A 16,361-nucleotide genomic window follows, 5' to 3' on the forward strand; every position below is an offset into this window, starting at 1 on the left:
CTGGATGTTGGCTCCGTTAATAGAATAAAAATACTATTCCAAATAAATAGTGAAAAATGTTCCATTTTTTAAATTAATAGGCTATGGTATTCTTGAGACAAAACGCACATACTATCTAAAAACAATTCCTTATTTAAATATGGATTGAGGTACATGATACATGTGTTGCGTTTAAATTTTGTAAGTGTAATATACTGTGTGTATGTGTGAGTGATTAATATTCATGGAGGGAACCTGGTCAAGGATGTCCGTGTGAAATCGTTATAGTAACACATTGATATTGGCCGATTTTTATGACTTTATATCATCCATCTTGTATAATCAAATTGACATAACATCACAGATCAAAAGTTTGGTGACGCATTGGCGATGTAAGGTGTCTATGGGCTGTGATAACCACTTACTATCAGGTGGCCTATTTACTCGTCCGCCTACCTATAACATAAACCTTTAGAAAATGCTTAAATAAACTTTTAGAAAATGCTTAGTTTTCTTATTAAGAAATTGTGTTCGTTTTTATATTGTTTGTATTTTTTGCCTTTGTTACATTTTTAATTGTAATTCCCGCAACGCCCATAGACACCTGCAAGCCCTCCGGTGTAGCAGGTGTCTATAGGCGATGTTACTTTCCATAATGAGAGCCTCCGCCCCGTTTGTCCCCTATTACATAAAAAAAATCGGTTTTAAAGTGCATAATAAATTAACTAAACGTTGCCGGTTGCGCTATAGCTCTTCAGAATTCGGATTCAGAATTTTTTTATTTATATATTTGTATATATATTAGTCAGAATTCTATTCCGGTCAAAATAATTTTGACTCGGAAAATTCGGTGTGGTGGGTTACCGTATTCTGGGAAAACACACTACGATGTTCAGAAATTTAAAGTTTTAAAGGAGAAAAATGCAAGTTTTATACAAATGTATAAATATTATTTCACGTTCTAGTAGTGAGTATCTAGGCCATGTTTTTACGTAATAATTAATCAGTATGTATAACTGCTTCGTTGACTTAGTGGGTAGCTGAATAGAGAATAGTGGGTCAATAAACGTTTGTGTTTTTCGTTAAGAAATTCTCAATTACCAGGACAAGCCCAATTCATAGGAGATCTATCTCATAAGTCAATGGGTCAGCAATCCGAGTGAAGAGAGTTCAGGTGCAGGACCAACGGCTTGCCATGCTTTCTGAAGCAAGATAGTGTAAACATTGTCAACTTCGTAAATCGAGGCTTTATACTAAGTGTATTTTACACACATTCGACTGCCTCGTTGGTTTAGTGGTTATATACATTTCATTTTTCTGACCAAGGATTCGAACCTCGATCTTTTGTTCTATAGCCTTGAATCTAGATTAGGCAGTAATTCATTAAAATGATATATACATTTTATATAATCTTTGTTCAAAATTCATTAATTGTGTGTACTTGTTATAAGTGTCGACTGTGATTAAGCGACATCTAGTATCAAATGTTGAAACCACACAGAAATATTTTGTTAATCTAAGGATAGAGGGCGTGTAATTTGAATGGTTTGTTATGATAAATTAAATAATTTTACATAATGTTCTTTATAAACTTTAATATTATCTATGCTAATATTATAAAGTTAGATAGTTTGTATGGCTCAGATCAAAGAAAAATATCAATGCGAAGAACAAATAAGTGACGACAAAAATGACTTAGCTTAGCTTACTTTGGCTTCGTAAAATTCATTTATTCGTAAACGGTTATATTTCAGTGGCATATTTACTGTTGTCGATGCGTAGAGTTGCCAGTGTAAAAAAGTACTCTCGGTAAATCAGGTATTTTTTATGGGTTTGAAAATGTTTTGTAATTAATCATTTATGTTTATAATAATTCATATTGTGTACTGTGGTTAATTTCCTTGGAATTATACTGAGAGCATATCTTCTTCAGGGATATTATGGAGCTTCATAAACGGAAACAATCATCGAATATCCGAAATAAATATATATTTAACCGTAACCGAATCACACATCACACACACATAGGGACAAATAGAACGATCTAAATAATATTGTTTATGAAATATCCTATTTAACAGAGCGGAGCTAAGTCGGATTTGAACTCGCAATTAAATCGCTGTTTCGTCTGCTGCTGACTCGCGTTTTATTCATAAGACCAAGAAGCAATCTGTCAGCATTGAATGGTCTAGATTCTAAACGTTCCGTTTTCGTTTGTTTTTTCTATATTATAACGTTAGTCAAAAATATTTTTTCTTTTAATATTCGGGGTGAAACTGCGACATAGTGTTAAATTTTCATTGGTGGTAGGTACCACCCAGTCATCAGATATTCTGCCGCTAAACAGCAGTATTTGGTATTGTTGTGTTCCAGTTTGAAGGGTGAGTGAGCCAGTGTAATTACAGGCACAAGGGACATAACATCTTAGTTCTCAAGGTCGGTGGCGCATTGGCGATGTAAGCCATGGTTAACATTTCTTACAATGCCAATGTCTATGGGCGTTGGTGACTTACTATCAGCTGGCCCATATGCTCGCCTCGCTTACCTATACTAAAAAAGTAGTCAGCAGTATATAAGTAATGTTATTATGTTAGCCTAAATAGGCTAAAACATATTCATTATTTCGTATATTAAAATAAAATGATTTATTTCTTTTCTTAGAAATGAAATTCATTAATACAGACCAATATAGTGGTCGGTTTTCTTCTTTACTTTCGATTCATTATACAGAAGAGAAAACTTTACTTGTTAGTTTAATTTTTAGGTTAATTTTTGGCGCTGAATAAAGTATTCCTTTTTCTTAAAATAGTTGAAAAGAAAAAAAAAACACTTCAATTCATGTCGTTTATTTCGAAGAATTATATAAAGACTAAATCAAAACTTATAATAATGACGTGTGAATAAAACATACCCTAGAAATTACATTAAATGAAAAACTAGCTTATTCTAAAGAATATTTGGAATACAAAAAAAAAACAACATTACATTTTTAAGGGAAAATTGCTAATCACAATTATTGTTTTAATGATGCAACGTATTTATGTACTCGTTTTATTAAATGCAGAAATAATAAAAAAAATATCTTTTTTATTTTTAGTTTTTTTAATATTATTAAACAAATGATAATTTATTTTGTCATTAAAACGATAAATCATTTGAAGATTTAAAATGTATTATTGTACCAATTTAAACCTCCAAGAAACTTATCATAATAACTTAATTCTTAATGAAGGTACATAATTACGTCTAAATAGGTAATAAAAGGACCAGTTTCAGACGAAGTTTTGAATGAAATAAAAAAATATTGAAAATAAAATTTAACTAAAATACAAAAATTGACTTTACCAATTTTTATTTTTCAAAAATTAACTCTATTATAAACCTGAAAAATACTTCCATCTAAAACTGGCTTCGTAAAATTATTTAAATAAACGATATAAATGCATACTATATATACCATTAAAATATTGTTCGACTAATCTAATTAAAAGATACAATAAAAGTTCTGACTTTCACCTTAAATTTATTTCACGATTACACATTTCGACGAAAATAGAAACGTGAGTAAAAGCGTTTTTATTATTTAATAAGGCACCTCGATTTTTTGGTTTGTATTTCGTGAAAATATATTTTTAACGAAAAAATACAAGCACGACCAATAGAAAGAAATACAATTACGTCGTCATTTAATTCGTCTAAAACGGTAATAAAATATAGTTATCAATAATCGACTATGATGTTTGTTATGTTTTCAAAATTTGTGATTTATTTAACAAACTATGATAATATTACAAGAATTTATTCTTAGAGTTGCTTCGTGTATTCAAATTTTTATTTAATAAAGACCAAATGCAATATGAAAATAGTACTAATTATACAGAAATTGAAGTATAAATTTTGTTAAATATTTGTGACAACCAATTACATTCTTGTTACACACAATTCATGAATTATTAAACCATAACGGATAATTGCAGGCGCAAATAAACTATTAGGCATTTTATATTTAACAATTATAGCACAAAATTTATGAAAATACATTCCTTAATTGAATATTTGTAACTAATTGTCTAACGGCCGAATTTAATAATCAATTTAATCCTTAATCTAGATTTGAGATTGATATTTTTATCCATAAAGAGCCGGATTTATGCCTAGGCTCCGCGTTAGTTGAGGAGTCTCAGAAAAAAATAATATTTTAGTTTAACCGCCTCAGAATGGGGAGAGGGGCGGAAAAATGTCGAATTGAAACTTGTGATATTCTTAAGTTACTGAAATAACTATTTTAATTTTTTATATTATTAATTTCGGCTGTTAGTATTTTCTATTTTGTATTACAGTTTCAACAATGCCTACCAATGTCATCTATTACAGATATCACCTTCATCTATCTTATATAAACTAACTTCAAATGATACCGTAGTATGGCATTAACATTATAAATAATGATAAAATAATTATTCATTAAAGAGATCAAAATATATTTGATGTTTACAAAACTGTGAACTACATTAGTAAATATTTAGACCAATATTCTTTGAAAATCTATGATTTAAGTAATTTTTTATTACAATCCAAAGACACTTAAAGCCCATTCCAACCACGTAAATACAAATAAACAACTTTGACATTGTATTGACGCGATATCATTGGTCGAGACCAATGTTCTTAGATATTTTTTATGGATTCGATAAAAAATGAAGTATATGTCTATGTCAGCGATGCTGATACCGGAACTTTGGGAGTATAATTAAATGAATAAGTAGCTGAGTGGAACAATGTTGTATATTAATAATAATGTCCTCCAGACCAACTACGCATGAGTTATTATAGTGCACAAGTGTGTGCGCAAACACAGGTGCACTCTCTATTCCCTAACTCTCATAATCCGATGGGATGGCAATCCGACACGACCGGAAAGACTTCAGGCGCAGGACCATCGGCTTTACGTGCTATCCGAGGCACGGGGTTGTACACATTTCCAACTTAGACTTCGGGCTGCTATTGAGAATTTTCTGTCAGAAAAACCCAATAACTTTCCGGGTCTGCGGCCTTACATCAAGCCACTAGACCAATGAGGCAGTGAAGAGTATTTTAATAAAGATACATATAAATCTAATTCTAGTATGGAATGTATCTAAGGATTGTTTAGTTCGACTCATTTTTCGATTGGAATAGGCTTCATATAAAAGCTTTTCTAAGGTCTTGACAATTCCTCCTTAGTTATATCCATGTCTATAGTTTCGTATCGTTTGCATATTTCAATTGATTATAACAATGTTTATTATCTGGTCTAAGTTACGCTAAGTTCGAATAAAGATATCAATTCTTATGTCATTAAATGATTTTCGAGAAAAAAATGTTTGTATTGTTCGTTTGTTTTCGTGTTCGTTCGCTGTTCTTTTGATTTTGGTCACTGCTTTGTCGATTTTGATGCGGACAACGTGGACCTGAAATGAGAAAATAAATAAAATTAAATTTTGCTACAAAATATTATTTGGATTGAAAGGGAGATATTGCACAGGTAAACTCTAATTATCCAATTGCAAGTAGAGAGAGGTGAGGTTCAAAATCAATGGCATAACGTGATTGAGCCTGCCGAAACACGAGATTGTAACAGCCAATTTCCTAATGGCTTAGAAGCCGCCAGTAGACTGTTAGAAAATAGACTAATTAACAGAACAACTCAATATTTATACATTATATTATTCCTCACGATACTTTCATCCACCGGTGGAGGGTGGACATGAATGAGATTAAAAATTATAAAAATAACCTAAGCAAAAAATAACTCAGTTGTTTTTGTTAGTTTGAGCTTGCAATCTTCATTTGAAATTTGCATATTCTAGCCACAAGGCTATCCTGGTTCAAATTGATAAATGCGATGATTTAATTAACCTTAAACAAAATTGCAAGTATAATCTGAATGTTTATGAAATTAATGCGTCTGGACGGTCTGTTATTCCATTAAATATCGTATCGTGATCACAATCGCTTTGTCATCACGCGATCTACTATGAAATATTTACATTTATAATGTCATATTATTTTATACTGATATCCTTTTCCGATTTGAGGGTGAGTTAAAAATTTATGGTGTTATATTATGATATATTTTGAGTCAAATTTTAAAAGATGACAAAATGAATATAATTGATTGATTAAAAAATCTAAAAATATTCATAAATAATCTTAAAATATTTATTGAATACTAGCTTTACTCGCGTCATAATTGTTTAATTAGAAACCAATTTCCATATCCCTTCCCATAAAAATGGATTCTTATAATAACTTTCATTTTTTTCTATCAGTACCTTAGGGTTTAATTTTTCAAAAATCCTTCCTCAATTAACCTACTGCGTAAAAGGAAGACGTACGCAAATTTTCATGGTGCTAGTACCAGTAGTATGAGTTGTACGCTGATATGTTAGTTAGTCAGTTATTCTTTTAAATGTCACGTATTTTTTATATTTTAGGTAGGCGAACGAGTAAATGAACCACCTGATGGCAAGTGGTCACCAACGCCCTGACATTGGCAATGTAAGAAATGTTAACCATCGCTTACATCGCCAATGCGCCACCAACCTTGGGAACTAAGATGTTATGTCCCTTGTGTTTGTAATTACACTGGCTTACTGACCCTTCAAGCCGGAACGTAACAATACCAAGTACTGCTGTTTTTCAGTAGAATACCTGATGAGTGGGTGGTACCTACCCAGACGAGCTTGTACAAAGCCCTACCACCAGTAAAAAGATAAAAGTGTCTCGTTAACAAAAAAAATAATTTTGAGTTACTGCGTAGTTTGTCACAGAATCTATCACGGATATATTTTTGACAATAGATGAGCATGAAATCGTTTAACATAAATAGAAATATATCCACTGTATATGCAATCTATAATCGCTCTTATTTATAAGGAGCTAGGTTGAATATTTGCCGAAAATAATTTCAATTCGTATTATAATCGGATTTCAAATAATGAATTCAATCAACGACTCTCTCATTGCTTTCTAGTATCACAAATAAGTAATCTCAAAGGTCCTTACTCCATACATATCGCTATAAATAATGCATATTCTATTTTTAGACGAGTTGCGAGTGGGGTCGAAGCGTCTACGGTTATCGATAGTATATATTTAGTATTGAATGCCAAAGTATCGAAATTCGATAAAGTATTAATATTTGTGTATATTTTTTAAATACATAATATGTAGGACTGTCAAATGCGCCACGTGATGGTGTGTCGCCGTAACAATATATTAGAATCCGCAATTACATTCAACACTTTTAAATAAGACGAGCTAATTTGTAAAATTTCGTATCAAAGTTATAATCAAAGTAACTACAAAGCATTCATTTTATAGTGTAATATCTTGAGAATCAATATCAACTAGATATTTAAAATCCGAATATCGAGTACGTTTTATCGATTATCGATAAAACCCTTCGAACCCTACTTGCGAGTTTGACTCGATATGGATAAGAGCTGTCTTGTTCTATGCTTGTTGTACCGTTTGAAAATTATTCTTGTAACTGTTAAAAATAGTGGAGATAGACCAGTGGCTGGAACACGTGAATCAAAGCCGAAGATTGCCGGTTCAAGCCCGTGCAAGCATCTTTGATTTTTGTTTATAATTTTGATCCATCTCGTACTCGGCAGTGAAGTATATCATGGTGAGGCATGTAGTTTCTTACATATGTACGAAGTTCCGGCATATGTATATTCATCGACTCGAGTCACATATAAATATTGGCACTGTAAGAAATATTTACAATCCTATACAACGACAATGCGCCAACTTTGGGAACTAAGATGTTATGTTCCTTGCGGATGACATAATCATCATCATCTAATAATGTCCTCCAGACTAATTTTAGCCACGGCGGCCAATCTCAAGGTAGAATAGCCAACTACGCAGGAGATATTATTGTGCACAAGTGTGTGTGCAAACACAGGTGCACTCTCTATTCCCTAACTCTCATGGACGGCAATCCGACCGGAAAAAGTTTAGGCGCAAGAACAACGGCTTAACGTGCTTTCCGAGGCACGAACCCAGGACCTCCGTGTATGCGGCCTTACATGTAGACTCTAGATTAATGAGGCATTCCACCATAATATATACATATTATGATGCAGTAGATCTGTGTGTGAAGAAAGAACAACAGTAAACCAAAAAGTATTTTTTATATAATAAAACCTCTTTCTCGCGGACGCAGTCGATTAGCTGATGAGTAGCATTATATAATACTAATAACAAACGGTAAAATGTACAATTGAATATTTAATATAAAGATCTAAAATAAAAACAAAGTAATATGACATAATGGTTCGACCTTTCGCATTACAATTGTGTGATAGACATATAAAAAAAACTTATGACTCATCGTCCACTTGCATGGCGGAAAAATTGACATTTATCTGTATATGGCGAGGTCGTTGACTCTCCTTGTTCGTTATTTAATTAGTTTTATTTTTAAATATTACATATACGTACGTCTGTTTTAAACTTTCGTTTTTTTATATATACTCGTATTATATAAATACAGTTTTGTCTTTTTTAATTAAAAACATAAGCAAAAATTAAAAATATTAGATCGAATAAAAAACACAATCAAAAATCGCCAAAAAGCTAGTTATCTATACATATAATATATCTGTATAAATCGCGTGTCTTGTATAGTATGGAACATTAATTTTCTAAAATAAATAAACTAAGTATATATCCCGTAAATATGTCGCTGCTAGGCAAAAGCCTCTGTTCATTTGGAGTTTAAACGAAGCAAATCAACCAGCATGGGTGTTGCAAGATTTCTCTAAGGATTTATTTGCTAAGAACAACAATTAATTGAACCGTGATTATGTGAGGCAATTGCTTCCAACCGTAAATCGCGTATCCAACACAATACGGCTGCCTGCCTTTCGCCAACCTTTCTTGGCGATGCCGAAGAAGACTGGCTGTAAAGTTCTGCCATAACCTTTTCATATAGTTTACACAATGCTCATTTTGAGTTTATTTACGTTTCCAACACATACAAGTTTATATTATAGTTATGATCTATTTATCTATTTGATACGTCAAATGAACTATCTGGTACGTTTTCCTTGCATACTGGAATTAAAAAAAATCAGAAAGCAAAATTCTTATAAGACAATAGTCAAACAACAAACGAAACATAGTCTTAAAAGTTTATAGCCTAATGTATTGCGGGCTATTTATTATTACTATATTAATGTCTGCAGGGCAAGTGACATTGAACATTAGCTGTGGGTGTGTAAGAGGCGAGCCGCCGCTCCTTCTAATTAGTGGATGGACGGTAACAAAAATCACAACGCGAAATGTTTTTGTGTATTTTGCTTTAATTAACAGACTGTGTTTTATTTATCAAATTGTTTTGTTGGCTTATACGGCTAGATATGAGGTCGCGAGTTATAATCTGGTGTAAATAAAACTAAGTAGCATAATCTGACGTTGTTGGTACTGAGTTTGATCTATGGTTATGTCGTGATGTCGTTGTCGGACGATGAAAGCGAACAAATGTAGAGTATGATAGCGATACAAAGTCTTACATTATAATATCTTCAAAGGTTAAAGCTAAAGTCTCGTGGCCGAACTTCTATCAAGCAGGCTTATATGTTTTAAGAACTTTGCTTAAAGATAGGTATAACAAAGTACGGAATTGATTATAACAAAACTCACTTTTTTTTTTTAAACTAGATATAATAATAAAAATATAAAGAAACCTTATCGTTGAATAGTTAAGAATTATGTTTAAAAATAATTATAACTACTTATTACATAAATTAAAGTCAATTTTTAACGGAGATAACTGCTTAGGATATATTATGATCATGTGTGTGTGTGTGTAAACACAGGTGCACCATATTCTATGACTCTCATAATCCGATGACACTGCAATCTGACACGACCGGAGAGATTTCAGCTACGGAATTGAAATTAAACTCTGCCAATTTTTTTTTTTTTCGTAACATTCTGTGAATGTCCCACTCCTCGGCTAAGGCCTCCTCTCCCTTTTTGAGGAGAAGGTTTGGAGCATATTCCACCACGCTGCTCCAGTGCGGGTTGGTGGAATACACATGTGGCAGAATTTCAGTGAAATTAGACACATGCAGGTTTCCTCACGATGTTTTCCTTCACCGTAAAGCACGAGATGAATTATAATTACAAATTAAGCACATGAAAATGCAGTGGTGCTTGCCCGGGTTTGAACCCACGATCATCGGTTAAGATTCACGCGTTCTTACCACTAGGCCATCTCGGCTTTTTTCTGCCAAATTTGTATAACTTTTATTAGCCCAACTCGGAATTCGATTACAGGACCTCGTATTTACTTATAAGCAAACCACTTCTTCAAAAATAATAGCACGATAAGTAATTGCATTGTTACCGTAACAGCTATTTTATTCAAATAAACTATGCCATTATAAATTGAACCAATTACCTATCCTTTGATTACCGTTTTTTTCGTCGTAGCCATAATGGACAAAGTGCATGTTTTCTTACATTATGCATGCAAATTTAATTAAATTATAAAATTGCTAATAATTTGTGTAGCTTTTAAATTAATAAAATTTTTCACTAAATAGAAATTACTCTTTTGATATAATTGATACAATTAGTGATAAAATTGAGTTCCGTATAAAGTTATTATTCGTTTCAATTATTATTATTAATGCAATTTCTTCACTAAATTGCCAATTTTAAATGTTACATCATGATTGCTTTCCTAGTTGTTTTATGGATTGCTTAGCATTTCCACAATCGATTTTACATACGGCCTATCACGATTCGCAAAATTGCAAAATATTTGAAGACGCAACTTAGAACAAGTTTTAATAGTTGCTTAAATTACCTACAAAGCATATTTTATTTTGAATTAACTTATCTTGCGATGTATTTTTTTGTTTATGACACGCGCGACAAGTATTGTTTGTTACAACGCAGTGCTGTACGCACATCTTATATATGAAATTTTGTACACATTGTAAGGAGCAATCGTATTACAGGCGGCATTTTTGTTAGTATATATTAGAAAAATGGCAAAAAAATTAACACTAATATTTTCATATATATTACATATATGTATATAGTTAATTTGAATTATAAGTTTGAAGATAAAACTGTATCAGTTGACTTATTATCATTACACTTCGTCTGCTATTAAGCATCTTGAAGATTGTTTTTTATCAGGTTAGGTACGAAAGGTTCGACATTGCGAAGTTAATCAATACACACCTAGGTTAGGCGTGACAATTTGGTATTTATCAATGATTCCTTTTAACAAATGTCAAGTAAATAATAAATTGAAATAAGTTAACAACGATTAAACAACATATTATAATAAGTATATTAACGTGTGTTTAGAGAAAAAATAAAATTCCTATGAAACTTACCAAGAACTAAAGATACAGCGTAGGCACTCGCTTTTGGGTTCCCAATGACAATTTATTTCCAATCTTCTTGTAGCCTTCGTTTTTAACTCTAGATTTGGATTTTTCATTTGATTCAACAGGGCACCCTTTTAACTCCCAAACTAAATTCGTCAACGATTTAGGTCTGCTTAATTTTCTAGATCTTTTCTCTGGTAACTTTGGACCATTGCCAGAATCCCCTGACGTTCTACCGCCTGAATGACTCGAATCTAACGTACCATCTAATTCCATGGCCTGATGGATATTGGATAGGCTTTTGTAACGTATATTAAAGATAGGTGAATCTCCCTTAGCTAGAGGGCGGATAGGACTAGTTCCAGGACTAGGCGCCTCTTTAGTTGGCGAATGACTTTTTTGACTCAGTAACGCCCTACCTTTATTATTGTTAACACTGTTTTTAATATACAACTTCGGCAAATTAGGCGCTGGTGCAATAGAACATTTCTCTTTGTATATTGTTATTGGCGTTTCTTTTGTTATGTTGATCGATTTGCGCGTTCTCTTTTCGGCTTTTTGGTTCAAAGGTTTCTTAGTTGGTATCGTCTCTATTGGAGGAGGCTCTGGTTTGATTTCTGTTATTAAGGGCATATGTATCGGGGTAGCTGCGGGTGATGAAGGTGCAGATTCGTGTCTTGTAAGTTCATTGCAATAAGACGCTTTAATGTTTTTAGGTAGAGGGGCAAATCCTCTTACGTAATCATAAATTTGATCTATTTCATCATACTCGTCTGGGATACTATGATCATCCCTGTGGCTACTATAAATGTGACTGTGGCGATTCATGTATTTGTGTTGATTCGCAGAGTCTGATGAAGCACTCCTCCTTAGAAAATATCCAGTTTTTATTATAGGCGGAGCATGGGATGTCACGTTCAGTAATCTTTTGGGATCTCCAAGTTTACCGTCCAGTACATGTATTCGATCAACTACATCTACGAGCAATCTGTTACATTTTTCAACAAGTCTTGAGAATTCCATAAAGTTTTTGATATGTTCTTCGTTTTTACATCTCAGCATTTTAAGTGGAGCTGCAAGTGGTAATGCAACCAACGCATTGCCTTCCTTTTGTAATGGTAAAGCAAAAACATGGTCTTCTTCGAACAAAGATAGCAGCCTGAGTTCTGGAACAAAATGGCTCGCACTTTTTAAGCCTCTCGGTGGAGTTCCATGTACGAGTCTAACGGTAATAGGCAATCGTTTCGTTAGTAATGTTTTCGCAGTGTGAACTCCACTTATGTTTTCTTCTTTAGCAACAGCTGAGAACTTGCCCCTTTGATCTAAGCTTAGCAAAATAGTGTCTCCCTTAGAATCAGTACACTTTAAATATTTATTTTTACCTAAAAACACGTCGCCTCTGGGCATTATGACTTCACCGGCGGGTAAATTTCTTGCACCATCAGCGGTGATGTTGCCATCTAAATCAATTTTGGCGCATATTACCCTAACGGGCTCTCTAACTAAGCACCCGTCATCCAATTTTCGTCTTGCTAGCTCTGATACATGTTCTATACATCGCACAGCCCTGCCTTCTTCACTTAATAATTCGAAATAACCTTTATAAGTTTCGGGAATGGCGATTCTGGGTCCAACGCTGACCATTCGTCTTCCCTCCTTTAATTTTATGGCTTGAGCGATAATCTTCTTTCTTTTTCCTGCCGATACGAGTAAGGCTGTACTTTGTAAGCCAGGGCTCGGTAGCGTTGGTACTCCAAGACCGCCATACTGGCCTTTAATGATTTTAGCAACGTTTGGGAGTCGGTTCTTCACAACGAACTCTCGGAGGTAGTGGCCTTCGTCTGACCAGCGGGATGCCGCGACCACGACTTGGCCGTCTGTGACTGCCATGGTGAGTTTTGTCACATCTGGAATAGAGAAAATAATATTATTAATAAAAATGCTAATCCAACTTACATCAATGAAAAAAACATCACAATAACTATTTAGTAATATTATAAATACGACAGTACTCTGTCTGTTATGCTTTCACGTCTAAACCGATTTTGACATATAGCAAGCTTAAGCCCCAAGAAATGAGATATTTTTATACCTAACACCAAACTCCTTCCCTTAATACGCGGGCGAAGCCACCGGCAAAAAGTAGTTATTATATATATTAAGTTAGTGTAAAAACGTTAAGCAAATACGCTTTTTGATGAATACAGTTACCGCTTATCTAAATAATAATCACAAAATCGGATGAAACAATTTCATAACAGTTGATAGAGAACATTATAGCAGTAAACCATTGTGGCGAGTGAAATAGCCATAACAAAGTTTCCATTGTCATGCTCCGTCAACTTTTTGATAAAAGAACTATAATTTAAAGTCATACACCATACATGTTTTTACACGGTACAAAAATTTTAAAATTTTTATATACTTTCATATATTCCCAATTAATAATAATAATAATCATATCCTGGGATTTATTCACACATGGCCACCTGATCCCAAACTAAGCAGAGCTTGTACTATGGAATCCAGACAACTGATATACTACTTATACTATTTTTCTTTTGTAAATACATACTTATCTACATAATTACATCCAAACTCAGGACAAACAGACATGTTCATGTACACAAACGTTTATCCTGGATGGGAATCGACCCCTTCAGCTGGAAAGGCTGAAAGTGAAGTATCTACCAACTACGCCAATTAAAATTTATTTTGCTATAAAATTTCAGTTTCACCCGTCCCAATTAAAATTTATTTTGCTATAAAATTTCAGTGCGTGCATGATCGGTACTGATTCACATTTTCTCATTAATTGATCGCAAACTGTATTATTTTTTCTAATCATATTATTGTAAGAGTGATTTGTTTTTTACAAATAAATACAAATCATCATAGATAAAGTTTTTAGATTGACATTAGATATATAACTACAAATTTATTTTGTTTATATTATATATGTATTATTTAGTAATATATAGTTTAGATAAAAAAATGGCAGCGCTTTTTATTGTAGTAATAAAATGTACCACTAAATTAAAAAAAAGAAAATGAGTAAAATAAACGGTAACATAATAACAAATAAAAGATACTTATTTTAAAATCATAGCCCCTTGCAAATTTAATCGAAAAGTTAGACTTTCAAATATAGTTATAAAAATAATAATATTTATTTTTACGTCAAATAAGACGTAATTAGACAATGGAGATAAGGAAATATGATGTAATGTAACTAAATTATAATATTATAGCGCCGTCGATACTGGTCAATGAATGCTAAGACAATTTGTGTGTTTTCTACGAGACACACACACTAACATTTAATTATTATCATAATAATGAAATTTTAGTGTGTGTGTGTATTCATGTTAAGTTAAAAATTATGAAACTTTGAATTTTTTTATAGAATAGTAATGATGAGTATAGTACTGATGGTAAGTGGTCACCAACGCTCTTAGACATTGGCATTGTAAGAAATGTCAACCATCGCTTACATATCCAATGCGCCACCAACCTTGGGAACTAAGATTTTATGTCCCTTGTGCCTGTAATTACACTGGCTCACTCACCCTTCAAACCGGAACACAACAATATTAAGTACTGCTGTTTTGTGGTAGAATATCTGATGAGTGGGTGGTACCTACCCAGAGGAGCTTGGACAAAGCTCTACCACCAGTAAATATACATAAATGCACATTACGGATATTTATATAAAACTTTCAACGCACAGCTTAAATTATAATACATAATATATCTTGATATTATGTATATAAATACTTTGTAATATATACGTCAAAGTTAACGGAGAACAATGGAAACGGCATGTCATCTCAATTTGGTGTCTGACCGCAAACAGAGTTTTTTTTTATACCACTGATGTAAGTACAGTTAAAGTGAATCAGTGTTAGAAATGTGGAGTGTTGCACTTCGGACGGAGGCACACAGGGAATGTTGAATAAAATTATTATATATAAAAAAATATTTTTATACCAAATATTCCAAACGAATTATTATAATAAAATAAGTAGTCTTTAAATATTTCTTTTAAAACTGAGCTCGCTTAATAAACAGAAGTGTTTTAATAGACGTGTAGATTGAACTTGTAATTGTCCCACAGCTGGACAAAGGCTTTCACCTCTTGAGGTTTTGAAGCTTATTCCACCACGCTGGTTCAATGCGCGTTGGTTCTATGTTCAGATTTCCATACATTTTCTTTCGCCGAACACGAGATTATAATTAAGCACATGAGTAAATTCAGTGATGCCTGGATTTGAACTCGTTATCTACGGTAGAAGTGTCAAATGACACTTGTATCTTTTTTTGAAGTAAATAGTATTTGCCATCTTCATATGTTTATCGTACTATCCGTTTCATGTAGCCTCCTGATCCGTAGGTGAATGCCAATGATAACTTCTGAACGCCTCGTAAAAAATATCTAAACTTGCAAGCTCCGTGTATATGGCGTCACTTCTAAAGTAAATATTACGTAGTTACGACTTTTTAACTATACATATAGATACATAGTAGATACGTAGAGGCGGATATTAGGTAAAAAAGCCTATGTCTTTCCTTCGTGTTTAAGCTTGTTTCATACCAAATTTCATCAAAATCGGTTCAGAGGTTTAGCATTGAAAGCATTACAGACATACAGTTACTTTACCATTAATAATAATAAAAGTATAGATTAGTTTAGATAATGATTATTTCCTATAAGAAATAATTTTTCTTGAAAGAAATTAAGCTGATTTTATCTTGTTAAGTATTATATAAGATTGTAGATATATGCAGAATCGATAGCAAAGCAAACAAAACCAAAAGACAGATAAAACGCACGAAGAACACACCACTAGAAGATAGTATGAATCAAGAAAACAAATTCTAATTAAATTTAAGATAAAAATCAAATGTTTATGTTTAAAGTATCATCAGTAAGTAACAGCCTGTGAATGTCCCACTGCTGGGCTAAGGCCTCCT

At 32.8% G+C, this 16,361-nt stretch overlaps 1 protein-coding gene across 2 annotated transcripts in view; it reads right to left on the minus strand.

Annotated features, from left to right (window-relative positions):
* Window positions 1-4,793: 4,793 nt before the first annotated feature.
* LOC126777512 (uncharacterized) overlaps window positions 4,794-16,361 on the minus strand; it is a 123,566-nt gene continuing 111,998 nt past the window's right edge. The window contains exons 1-3 of one of the 2 annotated variants that reach the window (XM_050500537.1): window positions 13,480-13,541; window positions 11,394-13,294; window positions 4,794-5,429 (exon numbers count right to left, since the gene is read on the minus strand). In XM_050500537.1, the coding sequence (XP_050356494.1) occupies window positions 11,400-13,277 (1,878 nt within the window). In that variant the 5' untranslated portion in view covers window positions 13,278-13,294; window positions 13,480-13,541 and the 3' untranslated portion in view covers window positions 4,794-5,429; window positions 11,394-11,399. Of the gene's footprint in view, window positions 5,430-11,393; window positions 13,295-13,479; window positions 13,542-16,361 lie in introns of those variants that run through there. The other variant, XM_050500536.1, reaches the window with a different exon arrangement.

This window comes from Nymphalis io, chromosome 23 (genome assembly GCF_905147045.1).
Source record: "Nymphalis io chromosome 23, ilAglIoxx1.1, whole genome shotgun sequence".
In the NCBI taxonomy this organism is placed as follows: Eukaryota; Metazoa; Arthropoda; class Insecta; order Lepidoptera; family Nymphalidae; genus Nymphalis; species Nymphalis io.